We start from the raw sequence: 19628 nt of genomic DNA on the forward strand, positions 1-19628 counted from the left end.
GGCGTAACATGCCTGCTGTTTGTAAAGACACTTTGACATGGGAGAACATTTTAATTATGAGTTTTATGAAATTCATATACACAAAAAGTTAACTCTTCAGTTGAATTTTCTGCCTTATCACAGTGTTGCATTTAGACACTGCATCCATCTTGCTTCCAGTGGCTGGTAGGCATGCTGCCTAATTTATATCTAATAGATTTTTTTTAAATGGGAGAAATTTAAAGTGCAGAAAAATGTTCCATCAAGTGCATAAAAGTTTTCCTTATTAGGCCACATTTAGCAAAAGGTATGTCCTGTGCCTATGACACAGGCTCTCAGTCACCCATGCACATATACCCCATTCATTCACACACATGTTCATACGTTCCCCCTTGACCATGTACTCACTGATGCACATGGCAGCCCTATCCTAGTACCCCTGGTCACAGTATTTTGTTCAAACCATAGTATTGGGCTCCAGGTTTATATTCAATGAAGCTGGGTGAGGGTGCTTTTGGTAGCAATGCACAAGTTACTTGGCCTTCAGTAGCTCACAACGATTTTCACTGATCAGAAGTACCTCTCATTACAGATACATTTGGGACCCCTGCAGTATGGTTACCTAAAATCTTTTAAACTGTATATCTTTGTTTCTGCTGATTTGATTTTTGTTGTTTGATGTCAAATAATATATTACATTCACTCCATATTTTTCTAAATTGGTGTGGGACTTTTTTGTGTTGTGAGTTTTCACTATATTACTGTTTAAGTGCTGATTAAATACCTTACACATTTTCTTTTTTGAAAATCTTTTTTATTGGCAGTATGATGAAACATTGTCATCTCATGGCAATTACATTTGCAAATTTCACACGTCAGGTGAGTATTTAAGCACCATTTCTTTACATCAAGTAAACATTTTTATTTTATATGTTACTAAACGATCCCAACATAACCCCCCCTCCCAACCCCTCCCACCCTAGGCACTTGTGTATGTCAAATATCAACGATCGCGCTTCTTAGCCCACTTCATGGGATCACATTACTTGTAATGTATCTAGTACAACCTTATAGGGGGTTACATTGAAGTTTCCTTGTATGTTGTGTCCGTTCCGTGCACCCAGAGATAGTTACAACATTCGGTACATGTGCAGGTCCTGATCAAAGAGCGGGCAGCACCAATTGCCTGCATATTTCCGGAGCTATCAACCCACCACAACAGAGTTGTCGGACGCATCGCTTTCTCCTGGCTCAAACGACCCCATTAATGCATTCCAGTCTAGTGATATGAGGTTCTTCCTGAGTCCCCTACGCTCTTCCCGTTGTATTGTCATGCCTTCAGCCTTTCCCCATCTCACTACCTCCGCCCTCCACATTTCCGGATCTGGTGGCCTAGGCGACTTCCACTTCATCGTTAAAGTGCGTTTCGCTAGTAACAGGGCCAGATCAGTAAAGCGCGTGCCTACACTCCTCTTCCGTTCTACAGGACCCAGTCCTAATAACATGTATTCCAGTGCAGTGTATGGTTTGGAGGGGACTAGTCTGGCCAAATCATTATGTACTGTCATCCAGTAGTATCCCAGTTTCGGGCACTCCCATAACATATGGAGCAGTCTCGCGTCTTCCGCACCACACCGGGGGCATGTGTCCGCTGCGGTGGGGAACATTGCATGTATGCGGTGCGGTGTCAGGTATGCTCTATGCAGTATCATAAGCTGTATGAATTTGAATTTTGGGTTTCGTGATACCTTTTTTCGGAAATGCGAGTATTCTGTCCCATTCCTTGTCCCTGACAGGCCTCCCTATATCCTGTTCCCATTTGTCCCATAGTGGCTGTAGCGAGACTGCCCTGCCCTCTCGTATACCGTGTGTCAGCCATCTTGTTAGATGACTGCCCGACACCATTAGGTACTGCATGGTGAGTAGTGGGTTCGTGGGAGGCTCCTTTCCATCTGGTGCCCACACTTGTGTGATATATCGACGCACACCGGCATGTAGCAGGAATGACCCTCCCAATGTGTGGTGTGTATTACGAAAAGTCCTCAAATGACAAGACCCTACCATCTGTAAAGAAGTCCCCTGCCTGTGTTACACCCACCTCAGGCCACTCCGTAAGCATTTGATTCGAGAGTAGTCTCAGTCCCACTGGGAGTCCTAGCAGTGGAATCGTGGGGGCGTAGGAGGTCGTGCGGGATGTGTATCTCACCGCCTTCCTCCAGTATGTAATCGCAAGTCTAAGTAGAGGAGGCGCTGACCTGGGGATCTCCGCCCCTGGCAACAACAGGGTGTGTATACTCTCCCTGTTCCAGTCCGCCTCGGAAACATAAATTTCATGCAAGTTCCTCCCAGCTATCCAATAGGCTAGCCATTGCAGTTGGCAGGCAAAGTTGTATGCCTGTAGGTCCGGTACACCCATACCGCCTGCCGCAGTGGGAAGCTGTAGCTTGGCTAAACTAATTTGTCTCCTCCCGGAACCCCATACCAGTTCAGTCATTAGGGTATTTAGTGTTTTAAACACGGAGGCGGGGATCATAAATGGCTTGCTTGTGAAATAGTAAAGGAGACGGGGTAGTACCACCATCTTAGATATGGTCACCCTGCCCGACACCGATAGTGGTAGTGCCGTCCAAAAGAGCACCTGGGATTTCAGCGTCGTGATTCCTCTCCCCAGATTGCCATCCAGCATGTCCCTCACGCCTCTGTAAATCTGTATCCCGAGGTAGCGGAAGGTCGTCTCCGCCACTTGGAAGGTATGTGGTGCGAAGGGTAGTTGGGCCTCCGCCTCCGTTGCTGAGAAGTAGAACCCGTAGGATTTTGCCTCGCTTATAGTTAGCCCTGATAATGAGCGAAAGCTTTCAAATATGTCGGGGACAGGGTCTGGTCTCCCCCCCCAAGTCTCTGAAGTACAGAATAATGTCATCAGCATACGCCGATACCACATGTGTCGCTCCGTCCCTACGTATGCCCCTGTGTTGTGCCGATCCCCGGAGTTTGCAGAGCAATGGCTCTAATGCCAGTATAAACAATAGCGGGGACAGTGGGCATCCCTGCCTTGTTCCTTTCGCTATGTCCAGGGGCGTTGAAATGCAGCCATTCGTACGGACCCGAGCCGTTGGACAGGAGTACAGTAATTGAACCCATGCGATATATTCGGGCGTAATTCCGAAGCGTGCGAGGGCCGCCAACATGTAGTCCCATCTGAGGGAGTCAAAGGCCTGTTTCAGGTCCAGGGAAATACAACCCTCTCTACTCAGCGTCTCCGACCCGCCGAGCATCAGTTGACTGAGCCTCCGCAGGTTCATAGCAGTGCTTCTACCCAGTACAAAGCCGCAATGATCAGGGTGTATCAGCCGCGGTACATATTGTGCCAGTCTCGTTGCCAGAATTTTACTCAATATTTTATAATCTGTGTTTAACAAGGATAGGGGTCTATAATTAGCTAAGTGTAGGCCGTCCCTGCCCGGTTTCAGTAGTGACACTATTAGGGCCTGAAGTGATGTCTGCGGAAGGCCCCGTGTTTGTAACGCCTCTCGATACACCACCAGGAGGCGCGGGGCAAGGAGGTCGATGAAAGCTCCGTAGAACTCGGCTGGAAGGCCATCCATGCCCGGCGCCTTATTCCGCGGTAGCGCGCGTAAAGCCTGGCGTATCTCCGCAACCGTGATAGGGCGAGATAGCTCCTTGCTCTGATGATCTACAAGTCGCGCCAAGTCCATCCCCTCCATGAACTCCTCAAATGCCGTGTCTGACAATGGTCTGTGTGGGCCATATAAGGTTTCATAGTATGTCCTAAATGCGGTGTTAATGCCTAGCCTCTGATCGATGACCTCCATTATCGGCAGGTGTACTGGATCGTCCCGTACCATTCGAGCCAGCAGGGGTCCGGCCCTTTCCGCTTGTGCATGTTGTCTGCATGTGTACTCTCTAAAATCCAGTACTCGCAATTCCTCTAGTAGCTCTGCATGCTGTATGTGCGCCTCCTGGAGTGGCGTGAATGGTATGTTCATGCCAGCAGCCTCACTTTCAAGCATAGCCAGCCTCCCCTCCACCTCTCGGAGCCCCTCCATGACAATATGCCTCATACCCACTCGTGCACTCATCGCCTCGCCTCTAATGGACACTTTGAAAGCGTCCCATTCCACTTGCCGGGAACTCGCCGAACCAGTATTAGTGTCAAAGTAGGAGGTTATGGCGTCTGCAAGTGTTGTGCGAAAGACCGTGTCTTCCAGGAGGTCTGGTGCGAGACGCCATGTAGGTATTGGTGTTGGAATTCTACCCCATTGGAACGTAACCTCCACTGGGTTGTGGTCTGACAGAGTCTTGCTCATATGTTCCGCCAAGGTGACCTCCCCCAGTAGTGTTTTAGCGCAAAAGACGTGGTCTATCCTGGTGTGCAATCTGTGGGGTGGTGAGTAAAAGGTGTATTCCCTACTTAGCATGTGTTTACTTCTCCATGCATCCGCCAGACCCCATACCCCGGGCCCCGTCAGTGCATCCGCTTGTTTCCTACTCTCAGTGGCCTGTAGGGGCGGATGTGACCTGTCCAATGAGATATCCAAAACTGCATTAAAGTCCCCGCCTAATATCCAACGATAGTCTGCCCATTCCGCCACCACTCTGTTGACGTTAGTTAAGAAGTCCGATTGGCCAGAGTTGGGAGCATAAATACTGCCTATCACAACAGGGGAGCCATCCAACAACCCACGGACAAAGACATATCTACCTTCCGTGTCCAGACGCTTCTCCACCAGTTTAAATGGGACAGAGTTTCTCAGCAACACAGCTGCCCCTCTCGAGAATACAGAATAAGAGGTAGCAAACAATTGCCCTTTCCATTTTTTAAGTAGCTTCCCACCCTCCACATTGTTCAAATGAGTCTCTTGGAGGCAGGCAATCTTAACATTCCTTCGGTTGAGTTGTGCCAGCAGTCTATGTCTTTTATGGACGGACCCCATACCTCGAACATTCCAGGTGCACATTTTGTATTCATTAAGAGTCCCCATTTCGGTCTGTAGCAAGCAATGTCAGTGAGCTCTGCATCACTAAAAGTGCGAATATGTTCTGCCATGACCTCCGTGCCAAACCAACTAGCAATCCCATAACTCTCAGGTCCCCAAGTGAAAACTCTCAGGGTCCAAACCTTACTGTCCAACGTGGACAATGGTAGAACCAAAACATGTCTATGTGGTGGGGAGAGGGGACCACTCGCACCAGTCCAGAGCTTGTTGGTGGTACTTTATTATGCCCTTAGCTGGTGTGTCCCTCACCCACAATCGCCCCTTGCGCAAAGTCATACTTTACCAATCAGAGTTTTCTTATGTCGCAGTCAGAGTTCATTTGCCACTTGTGCCGTGATTTTGGGGAAGAGCTGCAGGCTATCGGCTGATCCCGACACCTCCGTTTGCGTGTCCGAGCGGTTGTCTGTAGCTGAGTGCCCTCTTGCATCATGTGCTGCTAACGCGGCCTCCGTCAGGTGTCCAATCTTCGCGGTTCTCCCAGACCTGGCCGGCGTAGTCCCTCCACTGGCCGAGGATCCTTTTGCGTGTTCCTCAGTTGCGCCAGGCTTGTGCCTCTTCTCCTGGTGGGAAGGTCCACCGCCCTGGTCATCCTCAAATAGGTCTTGGGTATTTGGCGGTGTAAGCGTTACTTCCATCCACTCTGCCGCTTCTTCAGGTGAATCAAAAAAGTACGATTTGTTGCCATATATTATTTTGAGGCGAGCGGGAAACAACAGGGCATATTTAAGGTTTCTGTCTCGTAATTTGCGCTTCACCCCCAGGAACGATGATCTGGCTCTCTGCACTGTTGGGGTAAAGTCTGGGTACACTGAAATGGTTTTGTCCTCATATCGTAGCGGTGCTTTATCCCTTGCTACCCTCAGCACTGAGTCTCTATCTTTATAGTGCAGCAGCTGCGCTATTAGCGGTCGTGGTGGTGCCCCAGGCTTAGGTGGCGTCGCCGGCATTCTGTGCGCCCTCTCTACGCTGTACAGCGGAGTAAGATCTTGTGGGCATACAATCTTCTTCAGCCAGTCCTCCACAAATTGAGTGGGGTTCCTTCCCTCACTGCGCTCCGGAATTCCCAAAATTCGCACGTTATTGCCGCGGGAGCGCCCCTCCGCGTCGTCCACCTTGTCCCACAGCAGCTTGATCTGTTTTTCCATGCTTTCTAACTTCGTGGAGTGAACAGTGTGTTGCGGGATTAGGTCATCCAGCGCGATCTTGTGCTCAGAGACCTTCTCTGCCAGTTTGTTGTGATCCACCCTTAGGAGTGACAGGCCGGTCGCCATATTGTCCATACGCAGCTCCAGCGCTTCCCTGGAGGCCTTTATTTCGGCCAGGATAAGGTCCAGTTTAGCGTCCTGTGTATTTTTGCCCGTCCGGGGAATGATCTCCACAGTGGAGGAGGCTAGTGGGTCTTCCGATCCCAGAGATTGTAGGTCAGCGTTAGCGCCGGTGTCTAGTGCCTTAGCCCTGTTCCTCCCCATGGCTCTCGTTGGCAGGACGGCAGCCTCAGTGAGCTACTCGTGCGTCCAGTGTCAGGAGATACGTAGCTATCTTCTACGGGCTGTGCACTCAGAGTACGCTGCCACGAAATATGCGACTATATATACGCATGGGCATATGTTCTGTAGCTCTGCAGCGATGTGGTCGTCGCAAGCTTCTGAAATTATCTGTGTCCCAATCAGCGATTTACTGGAGTCTCCAGCTAGCCCCAATCCTCGTCTGGCGTTGTGCTGGAACACCCCGTTGTGGCTCTGCCCGCAGATTCAAAGCTGGTTATCCCCGTAGGTGTGCCTGGCACTGCCACGTGCGCTGCCTCAAACTGATGCAAGTTCCACTGAAGACACGTGTGCTCTGTTCGCCCAGCCGTGCGTGGCACCGTGCGCCGGTTCCGTACCTCTGGCACGTTGCAGCGCTATAGATGTCGTGTATTATCAGCCCCAATGGCACCCCTATGGGAAGCCCGGTGTCGCGGGAGACAAAATGGCGGCCGTAACAGTTTGTGGCGGATAGCAGTCTTTCATGCAGGGCCCCTTCAGTTGTCCCACAGCCGGAGAATCGGGCGCCGGGCTCCGGGCTCACTGTCGGTCTCCGCGGGTGGGGATCGCCGCAGTTAGGCCTCCAGCCCCGCGGCCGAGGACAGAGCGAGAGCGGGTCGGGTCTCTGCCGCCACAGCGCCGTAGCGCCATCTCCGACTTACGGGTGCCGCCACTGTGTGGTGCCCGGATTACACCTCCCTCGGCCAGGCGCACACCTCCTTTCCGCTTCACCGTCAGTCCCAGAGCTCAGCTAGTGATGGCAGCGCTCCGGTGCTCGGGGGTCGCTCACCTGCCGCTCAGTGTCGCTCCGTGTGGCCGAGCCCCGCAGGCAGCCGAGCAGTCGGTCTCTATCTCGGCGGCGTGGCGCTCCTACTGTGGTCCGCGGCTGCCGGCCGGGAGCCAGGCCTCACGGCTGCCGATCTTCAATTCCGGTCACAGGGGGGACCCCGCAGACAGCGCTTGCCGGTCCGGGTACCCCTTTGGCTCCGGTGCAGTATGGGGGTGAAATGGGCATTCGGTGAGTACTGGAAGGCAGGATAATTCGCTTGTATGTCGGGCAGTGGACGGAGCTACTCTAAAGCACGTCCGCCATGCTCAGCTCGTGCATTAAATACCTTACACATTGCCTCTAATTTAAGCCTGACAGCTGTTGGGCCAAGCTGCCAAAGGGTTAAACACAGGTTTCTTTAGTGACTTTTTGTGGTTCACCCTCAAATAGATTGTGGCTGTTGCTTGAGTAGGGTTTCAACACCTCCACCAACAACCAAAGTTCACAATGTGCATCTACAGGATTTTCATCATTAATGCACCTCATGGGCTGGAAGTTACCTTGCCGTGCATTGGTGACATTTAAAGGTTCAAATCTGCTATGGTTGCTGTGGCGTTCCAGGAGAGAATGTCCTCTCTCAGGAATGATGTCAGCGGGACATCTTTTAATTGAGTGGCCTTCCGCTCTTTCTGTCAGAACGAGGACCACCAACAATGTGTCCTCAATGGCAGGTGGTCTTCCATCAGGCACCCTGCCTTCCTCTGTACTCTAAAGGTGTTTGGTTGCAATGGAAGTCCTTTCATTTGTTGAAGAACTGCTAACTTGATAGGAGAATTCATGGGTGAACATGGGGATAGTTTGGTGGTGGAATTCTGCTGCTGGATTCTCCATGAGATTTAGCACTTCCTTAACAAATCAGAGAATTTAGCTTCACAAATCAGTCCATGATCAACGTGCTACAGTTACCAGAAAAGCCCAACAAAATCCAGGACTTGAACATTCCAGGTCCACTCTGATAGACCTTCAAATACATATTTGCATATTGAAGGCCTGTTGCATGAGTGATTTTTCCTTTGGCGTGTCTTTAACTTTACTGTGGAATCAATTCTCTTGCATATATTGAACCTAAAATAATTTTGCTTTCAACTGGAAAAAACACACTTTATTTTTTTTTTTTTAATTTATTTATTGATTCAGTTCAAAGCCATATATACCAAAAAGAAATAAACATACCAGGAGATTATATCATATCCCAAACGACATGTTGTGATATACATTTTAAGCATAAATACATAAACATATAAGCTGTAGAGGTGATTTTAACATAAAATAGATAGCAGCTAAACAGGTTATCTCATTTGATAGCAGGAATACAAGTCGCTATTGATCTATATAATCTATCATAGTCTTCCAAATTTTGTACCCTCTACGCTTTTTCACAATTGATTTAATGCGATATAAATTGAATTCTAAATAGAAAATATTATAAAACTTTGCTCGCCACATTTCATATGTAGGTGCTTCAGGCTTTAACCACATTGATGATATACAAAGGCGAGCTACAGCCATTGCCATGAATATAATATATCTATTTTCTTGATAACCAGAAAACACTTGATAAACCAAAAATAATCATCTCTCTTGATATTTTTACGTCGCATTTTGTGATATGTGCCAGTAAAATTTCTATGGATACAAAAAATGGTTTTAATATAGGGCAGTCTGAGAAAATATGCAAAATATCTACTAGATCACATTGACATCTATAGCATTTCCCATTATTGCGACTGCTCCATTTTGACATTTTCAGTGGTGTGTGATACAAATTAAATAAAGTTTTATAATGTTGTGAATATAGATTGGCAGATAAAATGATTTTATCAGCCATACATATTGATTCGTGAAAGGGTACTTCAGATGTACCTAGTCTTGTACACCATTTTAATTCCTGCTGTTCCAGATCATCCTGCTGTATATTTAGCAGATAATTGTATATAATCCCTATGCGTGTTGGTTTTTTAAGTTTTTCCATAAATTCATCATGGCCAAGTGGTACAATATTTGGATGTGTAAGAATAAAATTCCGTATTTGCAGATACTTAAAAAAATCATGTTGAAAAAGATTATATTCATCTTTTAACTCCTGAAATAAAGCAAATGTGCCGTTTTTAACCATATGACCAATGGTTGTTATACCTTTTTCTCGCCATGTGCCCATAATGCGATCCCTAAATATCGGTGGAAGCAATTCTATAGAGTTACATGGAGTATAAAAATTAATGCGTTTTAATGAAATTAGCTTCCGTATAGAACGCCATCCTTTAAATGCAGACATAATAAGTTTAAATCTAGTTTTTTTATAGTAGCTTGGTTCTAAAAACCGAAGCAACATTTGTTGAGATTGTGGTCCAAGTAAGAGAGAAAATATCTGTGCTTTCAAATGTAGGTGGAGTTCCACCTATTGAAAAATATTTTATGTTTTGGATTAAACATGCCAGATAATATAGAGCAAAATTCGGAACTCCCCAACCCCCCCTTAAGATTGGTAATGTCATATATTTGGTTGCTCTCCGCGAGGACTTCCAACCCCATAGAAAGCGATCAGTTATAGACTGCAATTTACTCAATTGTGATTTGGATATCTCCAATGGTATTGCTCGAAAATAATATAAGACTTTCGGTAAAATAGTCATTTTTAGGACATTGCGTCTCCCAACCAATGATAAATGTAAACATTCAAGTTTCTCTAATTGACTTTTGACTGATGTTAATATGTCTGACCAATTTACCATAACTAACTGCTGAGGTAGCAATCTGATATTAATGCCTAAATATTTAGCCTCGAGAGTAACTCTATTATCATTAGTGCATAATCCTGCTGAGCATATAACTTGTGTTTTCTGAGTATTAAGTTTGTACCCTGATACTTTGCCAAATTCACGAGTCAGATTTTCTATTTCAATTAATGTGGGTTCCGGGTCAGATGTTATTACTGCTATATCGTCAGCGTAAGCTAACACACGTATATTACCTCCGGGCAAGGCCATGGATTGTATATGTTGGGATGACGTTAATGCCTTTAGCAGTGGTTCTATGTAGATAGCAAATAGAAGAGGCGAGCAGGGACACCCCTGCCGCGTACCCCGCGTGATTTTAATTGCCATTGACTCGTGCCTCGAAATACAAATCCTAGCCCTCGGGTGTCTATACATAATTTTAAGGCAGATATAGTGTGGGCGACCTCCGCTCGTAGCTCGTTGGTGTTGCATTCTGAATGCCGGTTCAGGCATAGGAGGGCGGCGCATTAGATTGAGCTGCAACATTGTTTTCTAATTCCTCATTTCAGCACGGACTTAGCTGAAAACAGCAGGGAATAGCGCTATTCATTCGATATTATTATTCAGGAACCAAGGAGAGAAACATTTACTGGTGGAAAAGTAGCATTAAAAAAGCTAAGTAAGATTGACTTCTAAATGTCTTCTAAAAACTGTCGAAAACTGTTGAAAATCTGTTGAAAATCATCACAAGCCAGGGGATTTTTTTTGAATGGTTTAGAAGGCTGTAAGTGACTTACAAGTTATAAGGGGTTTATAAAGGAGACAAGCTGTATTTAGCTGAGAGATAAATTCATATAAACTTGCATAAGATAAGGAGCTGATGACAGTATGGCCCCTAAAACTGCGCGCGGTGGCAAAACCAGACCTAGTGGCGAAAACCAGATTGGGACTCGCGCTGCCCTAGCGGCAAAGTCAAAGCAGGATGTTACTAATAATGACCCTGATACAAGCCAGATGGGCACCCCAAAAATCCCACAAATGTTTAGCTCTAAAGGTAAAACAGCAGTAGTAAGCTTAAAAACACAGAGTGACAGAGCTGTGAGCGAAAAGAATATGGTTGTTGACGACCTGGGAGGGTCACATCCGGATAACGATCATGATAAGACTTTGGTAGAGGCACTTGAACAGTTAGTAGCATCTCCGGTAGCTATCTCAACCCTGCCAACTATCTCAATTATTCCACCCACACTCGACCAACCCCTCGCGCTGTCTAAAACACAAAACACTGTTGTCTTTAACATTAATGATGAGGAGAGGGAGGTTGAAGGTGATGTGGAACTGGATGTGGAATTGGATCCATCTCGAGTTGAGGGGGCAGAATGTGAGGGTGACCCCATTAGCAGTAAAGATAGCGAATTTTATTCACTTTCAGAGCACTCTGAGGGGTCCGATCTAGAAGCAGAGGATTTAGAGGAGGATTTTGAGAATACAAGTAAGGAAACACCTGTCGTTTTTACAGCCGATGTGCAGGCGGCTAGAACCTGGAGTGATGAAACCTCTGATGGAGATCCAACTATAATAGACCAAGACCTCGAACAGGATCTAGTAGACTCTACTCAACTAGCTAGTCCTAGCCCTGGTCATCATAATCAAACACCAATAGATATTATATTGAAAGCCATCTCAGAACAACGACTGGAGGCAAAATCTGAGCATTTAAAAACTCATAATGCTTGTAAAAAACTCCAGAACACGGTGCGACGCTTAGTTAAATCATGCAACGACTTTACAGATCGAATGGTGGAGGCGGAAGGACGCATATCCTCATTAGAGGACCAAGTAACACATATTAAAACCAGCCTTGACGAGTCTAAGGGGCAGAAAGAAGATGTGAACTCTAAATTGACTGATTTGGAAAACAGGCTTCGCCGTAATAATTTGCGAATCTTGGGTGTCCCAGAAGGAATCGAGGGAAAAGATGTACGACAGTTTGTCCTGGAACTTTTTGAAGAGGCCTTTCCTGATGTTAAAGAATGGCAATGGTCTCAGGAGATTCAGAGGGCACACCGCTTTCCTTTTCGAAAACAAACAACACAGAGCAAGAAACCGCAAGGTGTACGCTGCGCTCTAGAAATATTTTAAATTAGAAATTAGAGCACCCAAACTCGGCAATACCCCCGAGCTATTTTGATATCTTTGAATAACTTTCTGGCAAGAAAAAACTATATGATCTTGCAAGGCCGGACAAGAAACGCTCTGGGAAGGGTATAGAGTTTTTTGTACGCCCTGACTATTGCCATACCACCGTGGAGAACCGTTGGAGAATGCGCCAACTGATTGATCCTTTTCAGAAAAAGGGTGCCCAAGCTTTTCTGCTGCAACCATGTACTTTAAAGATTGTATATAAGGGACAAAATAGATTTTTCACCGCTGAAGCTCTAGCAAAAGCGTATTTGAATACATTAGCATGAGGAGTATGATTTGAACTCTATATATTAGCTGTCTTGTGCGGTATAACTCATGCTTTTCTATTGTGTAGAATTATGGTTATGCCCAAACATCTGTGGTGTTCTCACATACATCACCGGGGCAATAGGCCCCTTTGCCTTAATGTTGGGGGAGGGTCACGGGGGGGGGGATGGTGTGTTGGGGTTTGGGTGGGATAGACACGGGGGGTGTGCTGGGGGAAAAAAAGGGGGAAAAGATTCAGTCAAGGTCATAGAATATTATGTGGAAATAAATTGTTTTTTTCTTGCTGATATAATGGTACAAGGGTACAATGTAACTTTTGTAATGAATTTAAATAGATGCCATGGTGAGCCGTAAGTTGCAAATGTGCTCATTTATAGTATGTGGACTTAATAACGTGCATAAACGCAAGCGTGTGATGTATGAAATTCGTCTAATACAACCTGATATAATATGCATTCAAGAGACGCATATACCGTGGGCAAAAAGACAAGTTCTGAATGAGTTGGGGTTTACTGTGTTGGCTTCTTCTCAACAGTCCACTATGAATAGAGGTGTGGCAATATTGGGACGATGATCTGTAATTGCAACTGGGAAAACTAAAGTAGATAGCCTAGGACGCTGGGCAATCGCGGAATGTGTTATAAATAATGTTGTCACTACAATCTGTACAGTATATGGCTCTAATATTGATGATGCCGCAGTGATAGAATATTTAAATGTAGAACTAGCCCTTTGGAGTACTCCACTATTTGTATTGGGGGACTTTAATATTCATGGGGAGCTGAATACTTGGAATCCAAAATCTACTAGATATAAAGGTAGAAAACCCAAAGTATTTAAGGCAATATGCCAACTTTTATACCAACTTGGTCTGATTGACGGGTGGCCTGTTGCGAATCCGAGGGATCCTGGCTTTACTTTCTTTTCTTCACCGCACAAGAAATTTGTACGAATAGATTATATTTTTATACCCAGACATATGGCACAAGGATCTTGTATGACAGTTAAACCACGCATCACATCAGATCATGCTCCAATTGTTATAGATATACCTATACTCAATACCCAACGAATCGAAAGATCTTTTACTTTTAATAAGAAACTCTTGTTAGATGAAATATATGTTAAACAAATAACTGACTGGGCTCAGCAATATTTTGATCTTAACAGAGGCTCTACATCTTATGCAATGGTCTGGGACTGCTTTAAGGCAGGAATACGTGGCGAAACATGTAGTTATGGCTGGAGCCTACAACAGAAAAAGAAAAATACAATGACACAGCTAATACAAGAACTGATAAATGCAGAAAATGAGTTAATGTACGATATTAGATTACATCGGGATAGTGAAACCTCTCAAGATAAAGTTGCGAAGCATAAAGCTAAGATAAATGGGGTCTGGAGTCAGGATATAGCACAGCAATATAAGACCTTTCGTACAGAAAGATATGAATATGGGGAAAAAGTGGGTAGATGTCTAGCCCAAAGAATGCGGGGGAGACAGTCTATACAGCGTATCACTTCTATAGAAAATCAGCAAGGCACCTTAATTGAGTCATCTGAAGGGATTCTATTGGCTTTTTATGAGTATTATACTAATCTTTATACTCAAGAAAATTTTTCATATGATCAGCTTGATCAGTATATAGATAAACTTGAACTGCCACAATTAGACTCAGTACAGCAGGAACAATTAGAGCTCCCAATCACAATTGAAGAACTAGAGACTTCTTTGAAAGAACTGGCCCTGGGGAAAGCTTGTGGTCCGGATAAACTCCCGCTAGAGATTTATCAAATACTATTCCCTATAATCAAGAATGATATGCTCGCAACGTTTTTAGCAGCCCAAAATGGCCATCCACCACCATCATGGGAAAACGCAAGCATAATTATATTTCGCAAAAAAGATAAACCTTCGCATTTACCTGGATCATATCGTCCTATCTCACTTATCAATGCTGATGCGAAAATATATTCTAAAATTTTTGCCAACCGATTAAGCCAAATCGTCCCAATTTTAGTGTCTGAACAACAGCATGGCTTTCTCCCAGATCGTGGCACGATTAACCATATACACCGGGTTATTGCAACCTTAGACTATGCTACTACAAAACATTTGGATGTTGGATTGGTGTTTTTGGACGCAGAGAAAGCGTTCGATCGCGTCTCATGGGTATTTCTATGGGCGGTCTTGGAGAAAATGCGATTTGGAAAAAACACACTTTAAAGAAAGTTTGGAATAGATAAGTTTCGTTTGCACAACCTGCAGACATGTAAATATATGCACCTGTATCAGATGCAAACAGCATTGCGCAAATCAGGTTTGCTGCTCGCAGATGGAGCACTCGATTGGACAATGATGCGCTCTTTTGCTTGTGAAACGTGTGCAAATGTGAATTTAGGTAAAAAGGCAAGAATCATATCTGTGCCTCATAGTGGGAAAGGGTTCAATGACTAGTAGGCAAACTACATATTTGATCAATTTAGACACCTAACAAATTGCAAAAAATAAAACGAAGTTTGTGGAGCACAGACCATATACTTGAAATTTGGACCTACAAAAGTAGATATCGCTCCTCAAAGGTCAGACAATGGGTTATTTGTTGGGAAATTACAGGCAACGCATGCCAACATACCTTAACTGATGAGACCTTACCTGCACAGGGTGCAGCCTTGTCTTTGTACTCCCGATTCCTTCCACAGTGGTCACTGCTGCGTGGTGCAGGGAACAGACAGGTGCCAGGCAAGCATTTGCAGCATAGTGGCTAGGATAAGCATTAAGGTCAGTTAACTGGTAACATGGTGCAGCAATGTTTTCCATGCAAGTACTCAATGTTGAATCCCTTAAGGTATATAAATGATCGGATTTTACACTGGACACAAGCACAGCCAAGGCCCCTATTCCCATAGGAAACTCACAGATCAGCACCCGAGGTTTACATTCCGGGGGGTGCAGATTCATGATTTTAGGCTTTTCCTATTTGTGACCTGGCAGAGATATTTCCACATGCACATTTGCGCACAGTGAACAATTGCACATGGGATCTTTCTATGTGAAGTAGGGATGCACTGCAACCCTCTCCTGCCACACCAATGGGCATATGCACAAATAAACAAATGGGATTTGGGTTGTGTAAACAATTCCTTTGTGAACACCTGTTTTGCCCTCACACAGACTTGGCACTCATGCAGTGTGCTAGATGCATCTTTCAATGCATTGCTCCAGCATAAATATCAGCTGTTATAACGCGGGTCTTTACTCCACAGGCCTTTACCAGTTGGTATTTGTATGCTTTTCACCTTTACAACATGTTGTAATACCACGCAGGGCTTAACAACTGATTCCTTTATGATGCATTGTAAAGGCTATGACGTCTGATATATTTAAACCCTTACCTCTCTTTACCTATACCTGCCCTTGAACTCTAACAAACCCTTTCCACCATTACCTCTACCCTCCCCTTAACCCTAAAATCACCCTTACCCCGGTTTACCTCTATCCACCTCTTACTGCGGAGTAAAGGATAGCAGGTAAAGTAAAAACCCATTAGCATCACTTACTAGCGTGGCACTTAGCTGCGTGCTAAAAACTGCGGGGAAAATGCAATGCGGGGTAAAAAATGCAGTGTAAAGGTTATATGGCATTGGGCAGTTTCCCACTCCAGGGCCGATGCAGGGTAATGGAGGCGGGACACATACATATCCCCTGTCTGCATTGCATTACATTCCCACTCCTCGCTCAGAGGTGGGAGTGTACATTTGAGAATTCATATGAACGGGCTGTTGAAGACCTGTACTGCTGGGATGTATGACGTTTCAATGCATGCTTTTACAACGCATGCCTTTACGACGCAAGTTTTACAACGCAAGTCGTTACAACGACTTGCTTTGGGGGGCGCTGGATAGTGAATAGTTTAATTTACTATTCCAACTCCAGTCCCCGTGGATAGTAGGGAAGGTGTTGGATAGGAAATTAAAACTATTCCCTATCCTAGAGCGCCCCCCAGCGCAAGTCGTTGTAAAAGTTGCGTTGTAATGGTTGCGTCGTAAAGGTACTTAGTTGTAAAAGTTGCATTGTAGACGCTGTTCCCCGTACTGCTGAGTTGTGCTCCCACGCTTAGGCATGCGCATGGAAGGATGAGCTTACTGACATCTGTACACCACATAATTCTAATGTTTCCTGGGAGCCTATGTGTGAAGGGCCAGGTGTGACATGCCTGTGCAGCACCTGCACTCACCTGCCTGTTCTAACAGGCATTTATTCATTTATTATTTGCACATTTAAATAGCGCAAAATTCGACCCGATGGCATTGGAGCGCTTTACCTGAGCACCAGTTACGTTACACAAGGACACACTCATTTTTGTCAGGCACGGGGAGATTAAGTGATTTGCCCAGAATCACAGGTTGTTGAGCCAACGACGAGGCTCGAACCTGGTTTCCCAGCTCCACGGTCGGCAGCTCTGGCCTTAAGGCTGCATCCTCTCCCGACATTGCCACCAAGCCTCTAAAATAAGTGGCCCCATGAGTGAATCAGACAACTAAAAAACAGGACCCATATTTGCAAATTGGGGTAGTTTTGAATTTGTAAAGACATACTTGCTCTGCAGGGTATGGGAGCCTGCATGCATGCATTTATGCTTGCTGCATTCAATGTTTGTGGTAAAATTAGACAAACCATAGGTAAAAACCAGCCCAGCAGACCGTACAACAGGCCCACAAAGAGCCCAAAAACTGGCCCACACATTGGCCCGCTTAGCCCTTCTGGCACTGCTTGATTGCCCGATAGGCCAGTCTAACCGGGGTGCCACAGCAGGGTGGATTGGGCACTGCAGCAAAAAACACACACAGCTGCACAATTGCGAGGCCCCATTTTGGAGAATATGAGCCAATGTGAACACATTAGAAATTCTGACACTGAAAATATTTAACATTCCTGCTGTATTATTGCCGAATGCGAAGTTTGTCAAATGAATAACAAATTGTTGATTTCATTGGGCAATGACTATTCCTCAAGCTAATCTGGGAGAAAGCCTGGCTCTACAAAATAAAACATATGGGATGGCTTTTTTGTCATGAGTAAAATATAAGTGTGCATTGTTGTCTATATACAACTAGTAACCAGTGTGCTCCTGTGCATGTGCAATAATGAAAGATCTCACACAACAGTTCTAAAATGTGCTTTTTCAGTTTTCCACACAGTTATAATGGGGCAACAGAGAATAGCAAAAGACAGAAGGAAGTTGAAATGAAAGGAAATGTGGAAAAGAATAAAGAAAAATAAGAGAAAGAAAGAAGGTGGTGATGTTCCAAGGGAACAATGAAGGGGCCTCACAATGACCCTGGTCTGCGCCCGCGCAGAGGTTCAGGGTTCCAGCCATCCTACCATGAACTCATTGTGCAGGAACATGTGGGATTTTATGATTTATCTCAGTTGTTGGCTCAGTCCATGAAGCGAATGCTTCCTGGAGAAGGTTTAATTGGACACATTTGGTGCCTCCAGCTGTTTCATTTGATTTGTTTATGAAACTGATGACAGTGATGGATTTCAAAGAATATCCCTGACATTTGCAAGGGTAAGGCTTACTCTTAACCCCCTTTGTATGAATTATGTGAGCTCCAGCAGTGCATAGAAGTCCCCAATCATATAATTACAGAGAAGCTTTCCAAAAATGCATCTTCCTCAAAAGTAGATGCATATTTGCAAGCCCCTATTGCCACCAGAACGTCACTTTTTCAGAGGTTGTGGTGGCGATAACCGCTTCGCCTTATTTACAAGCCAGTGTTAAGCCACTTAGCGTGGCTTAAATTTGCATTGTGTGTAAATAAACATTGGTTGTGTCCAAAACATATCCAAAAAAATGATTACTACAACAAGGAAATACGGGAATTGAATTGGTACAATTAGTATATTCTGGATTTATAAGGTTTATTTATGTGGTCAATCTTTTGAGCATTTGGTAGCCATCTGTGAAGTAATACAGGTCTAGTGGGATCCAGCACACAATATATTTGGTTTGTTTTCTCCCCTTTGTCCCAGACCTAAAACATTATTCATAGGGGGTACCTTTTTTCCCTAGTAATGAGCAAATTCATCCATAAATAGATATGAAGTATGGTTGGCACAGGAAAAAAAGTCACCAATGAGTGCTTGTTCAGGCAGATGGCAAAGGGATGGGAGGGAAAGCGGCAGAAAGAGGTATCTGAGCCTTCTGTCCGAGTCCCAAATATCACTCTCTTTCTCATGTATATTTATGGTTTCATGTTACCCTAGAAGAGGAACGCATAGGAGCAAGGCATAGAATAAGGATAAAAGTCATAAGGAACAACAATGAATCAAGTTTGGACCTCACACCATGGCTCTGCACTCCCCATACTCAAAGTGTCATCAATATTGTTTGTGAAATATTGTAGCTCTAACATAACGTGTATTTGGAAAATGCACGATCACCCAGGTGTATCTTGGCGCTGAATAACAAATGTTTATTGTTATTCAACTCAATGGTACTCATTTTATCGACCTCAGAAGGATGAAAGGCTGAGTGGACCCATTTTATTAACCTCAGAAGGATGAAAGTCTGAGTGGACCCGTGGACCATGAAGTTGAACGCAGACCCATCTGGAGGATGCATTAGTCCACTAAGCCACCAGACCTGGCAAACAGTGTGAAACATCGAAGTTCTAGATGGAAGTCCAGCTCCACTCCTTTTTGTGTTTCATCCACAACATCAAAGGAAAGGTGAGAAGATGCAAAAGATGAAGGGCTCCTCTTTGCTTTTACTTAGAGAGGGTTTAAAGTATTAAAGTTCTTTTGGCCCACCAAAGATAATTTTTGCCATGTAATATCACCCACCCATAACCAATCCGAATTTTAGTTTGCCCTTGACTCCCCATTACCCCTTTACACATGGTTCTGCTTCAGTTCGCTTTCATCTTCATTTTCAATGTATAGGAGAGGCTGGCATTGCAGACTTGGAGATCAGCTGCCAAGATTAAGTTTAAACCTGTGCCAGAGGTACAAGCCATGATTGCTGCTCCAAATATTTCTCTATTCTAATGGCTTGTGAGGAATTTCCCAAGTTAACCATAA

At 44.9% G+C, this 19628-nt stretch overlaps 1 protein-coding gene across 3 annotated transcripts in view; it reads right to left on the reverse strand.

Moving 5' to 3' along the window:
* LOC144763874 (xanthine dehydrogenase/oxidase-like) overlaps positions 1-19628 on the reverse strand; it is a 385606-nt gene that overhangs the window by 288985 nt on the left and 76993 nt on the right. For all 3 annotated transcript variants that reach the window (XM_078649867.1, XM_078649866.1, XM_078649865.1), the window contains exon 4: positions 15195-15303. In XM_078649867.1, the coding sequence (XP_078505993.1) occupies positions 15195-15303 (109 nt within the window). The remainder of the gene's footprint in view (positions 1-15194; positions 15304-19628) is intronic.

The sequence above is a fragment of the Lissotriton helveticus genome, chromosome 6 (genome assembly GCF_964261635.1).
Source record: "Lissotriton helveticus chromosome 6, aLisHel1.1, whole genome shotgun sequence".
NCBI lineage: Eukaryota > Metazoa > Chordata > Amphibia > Caudata > Salamandridae > Lissotriton > Lissotriton helveticus.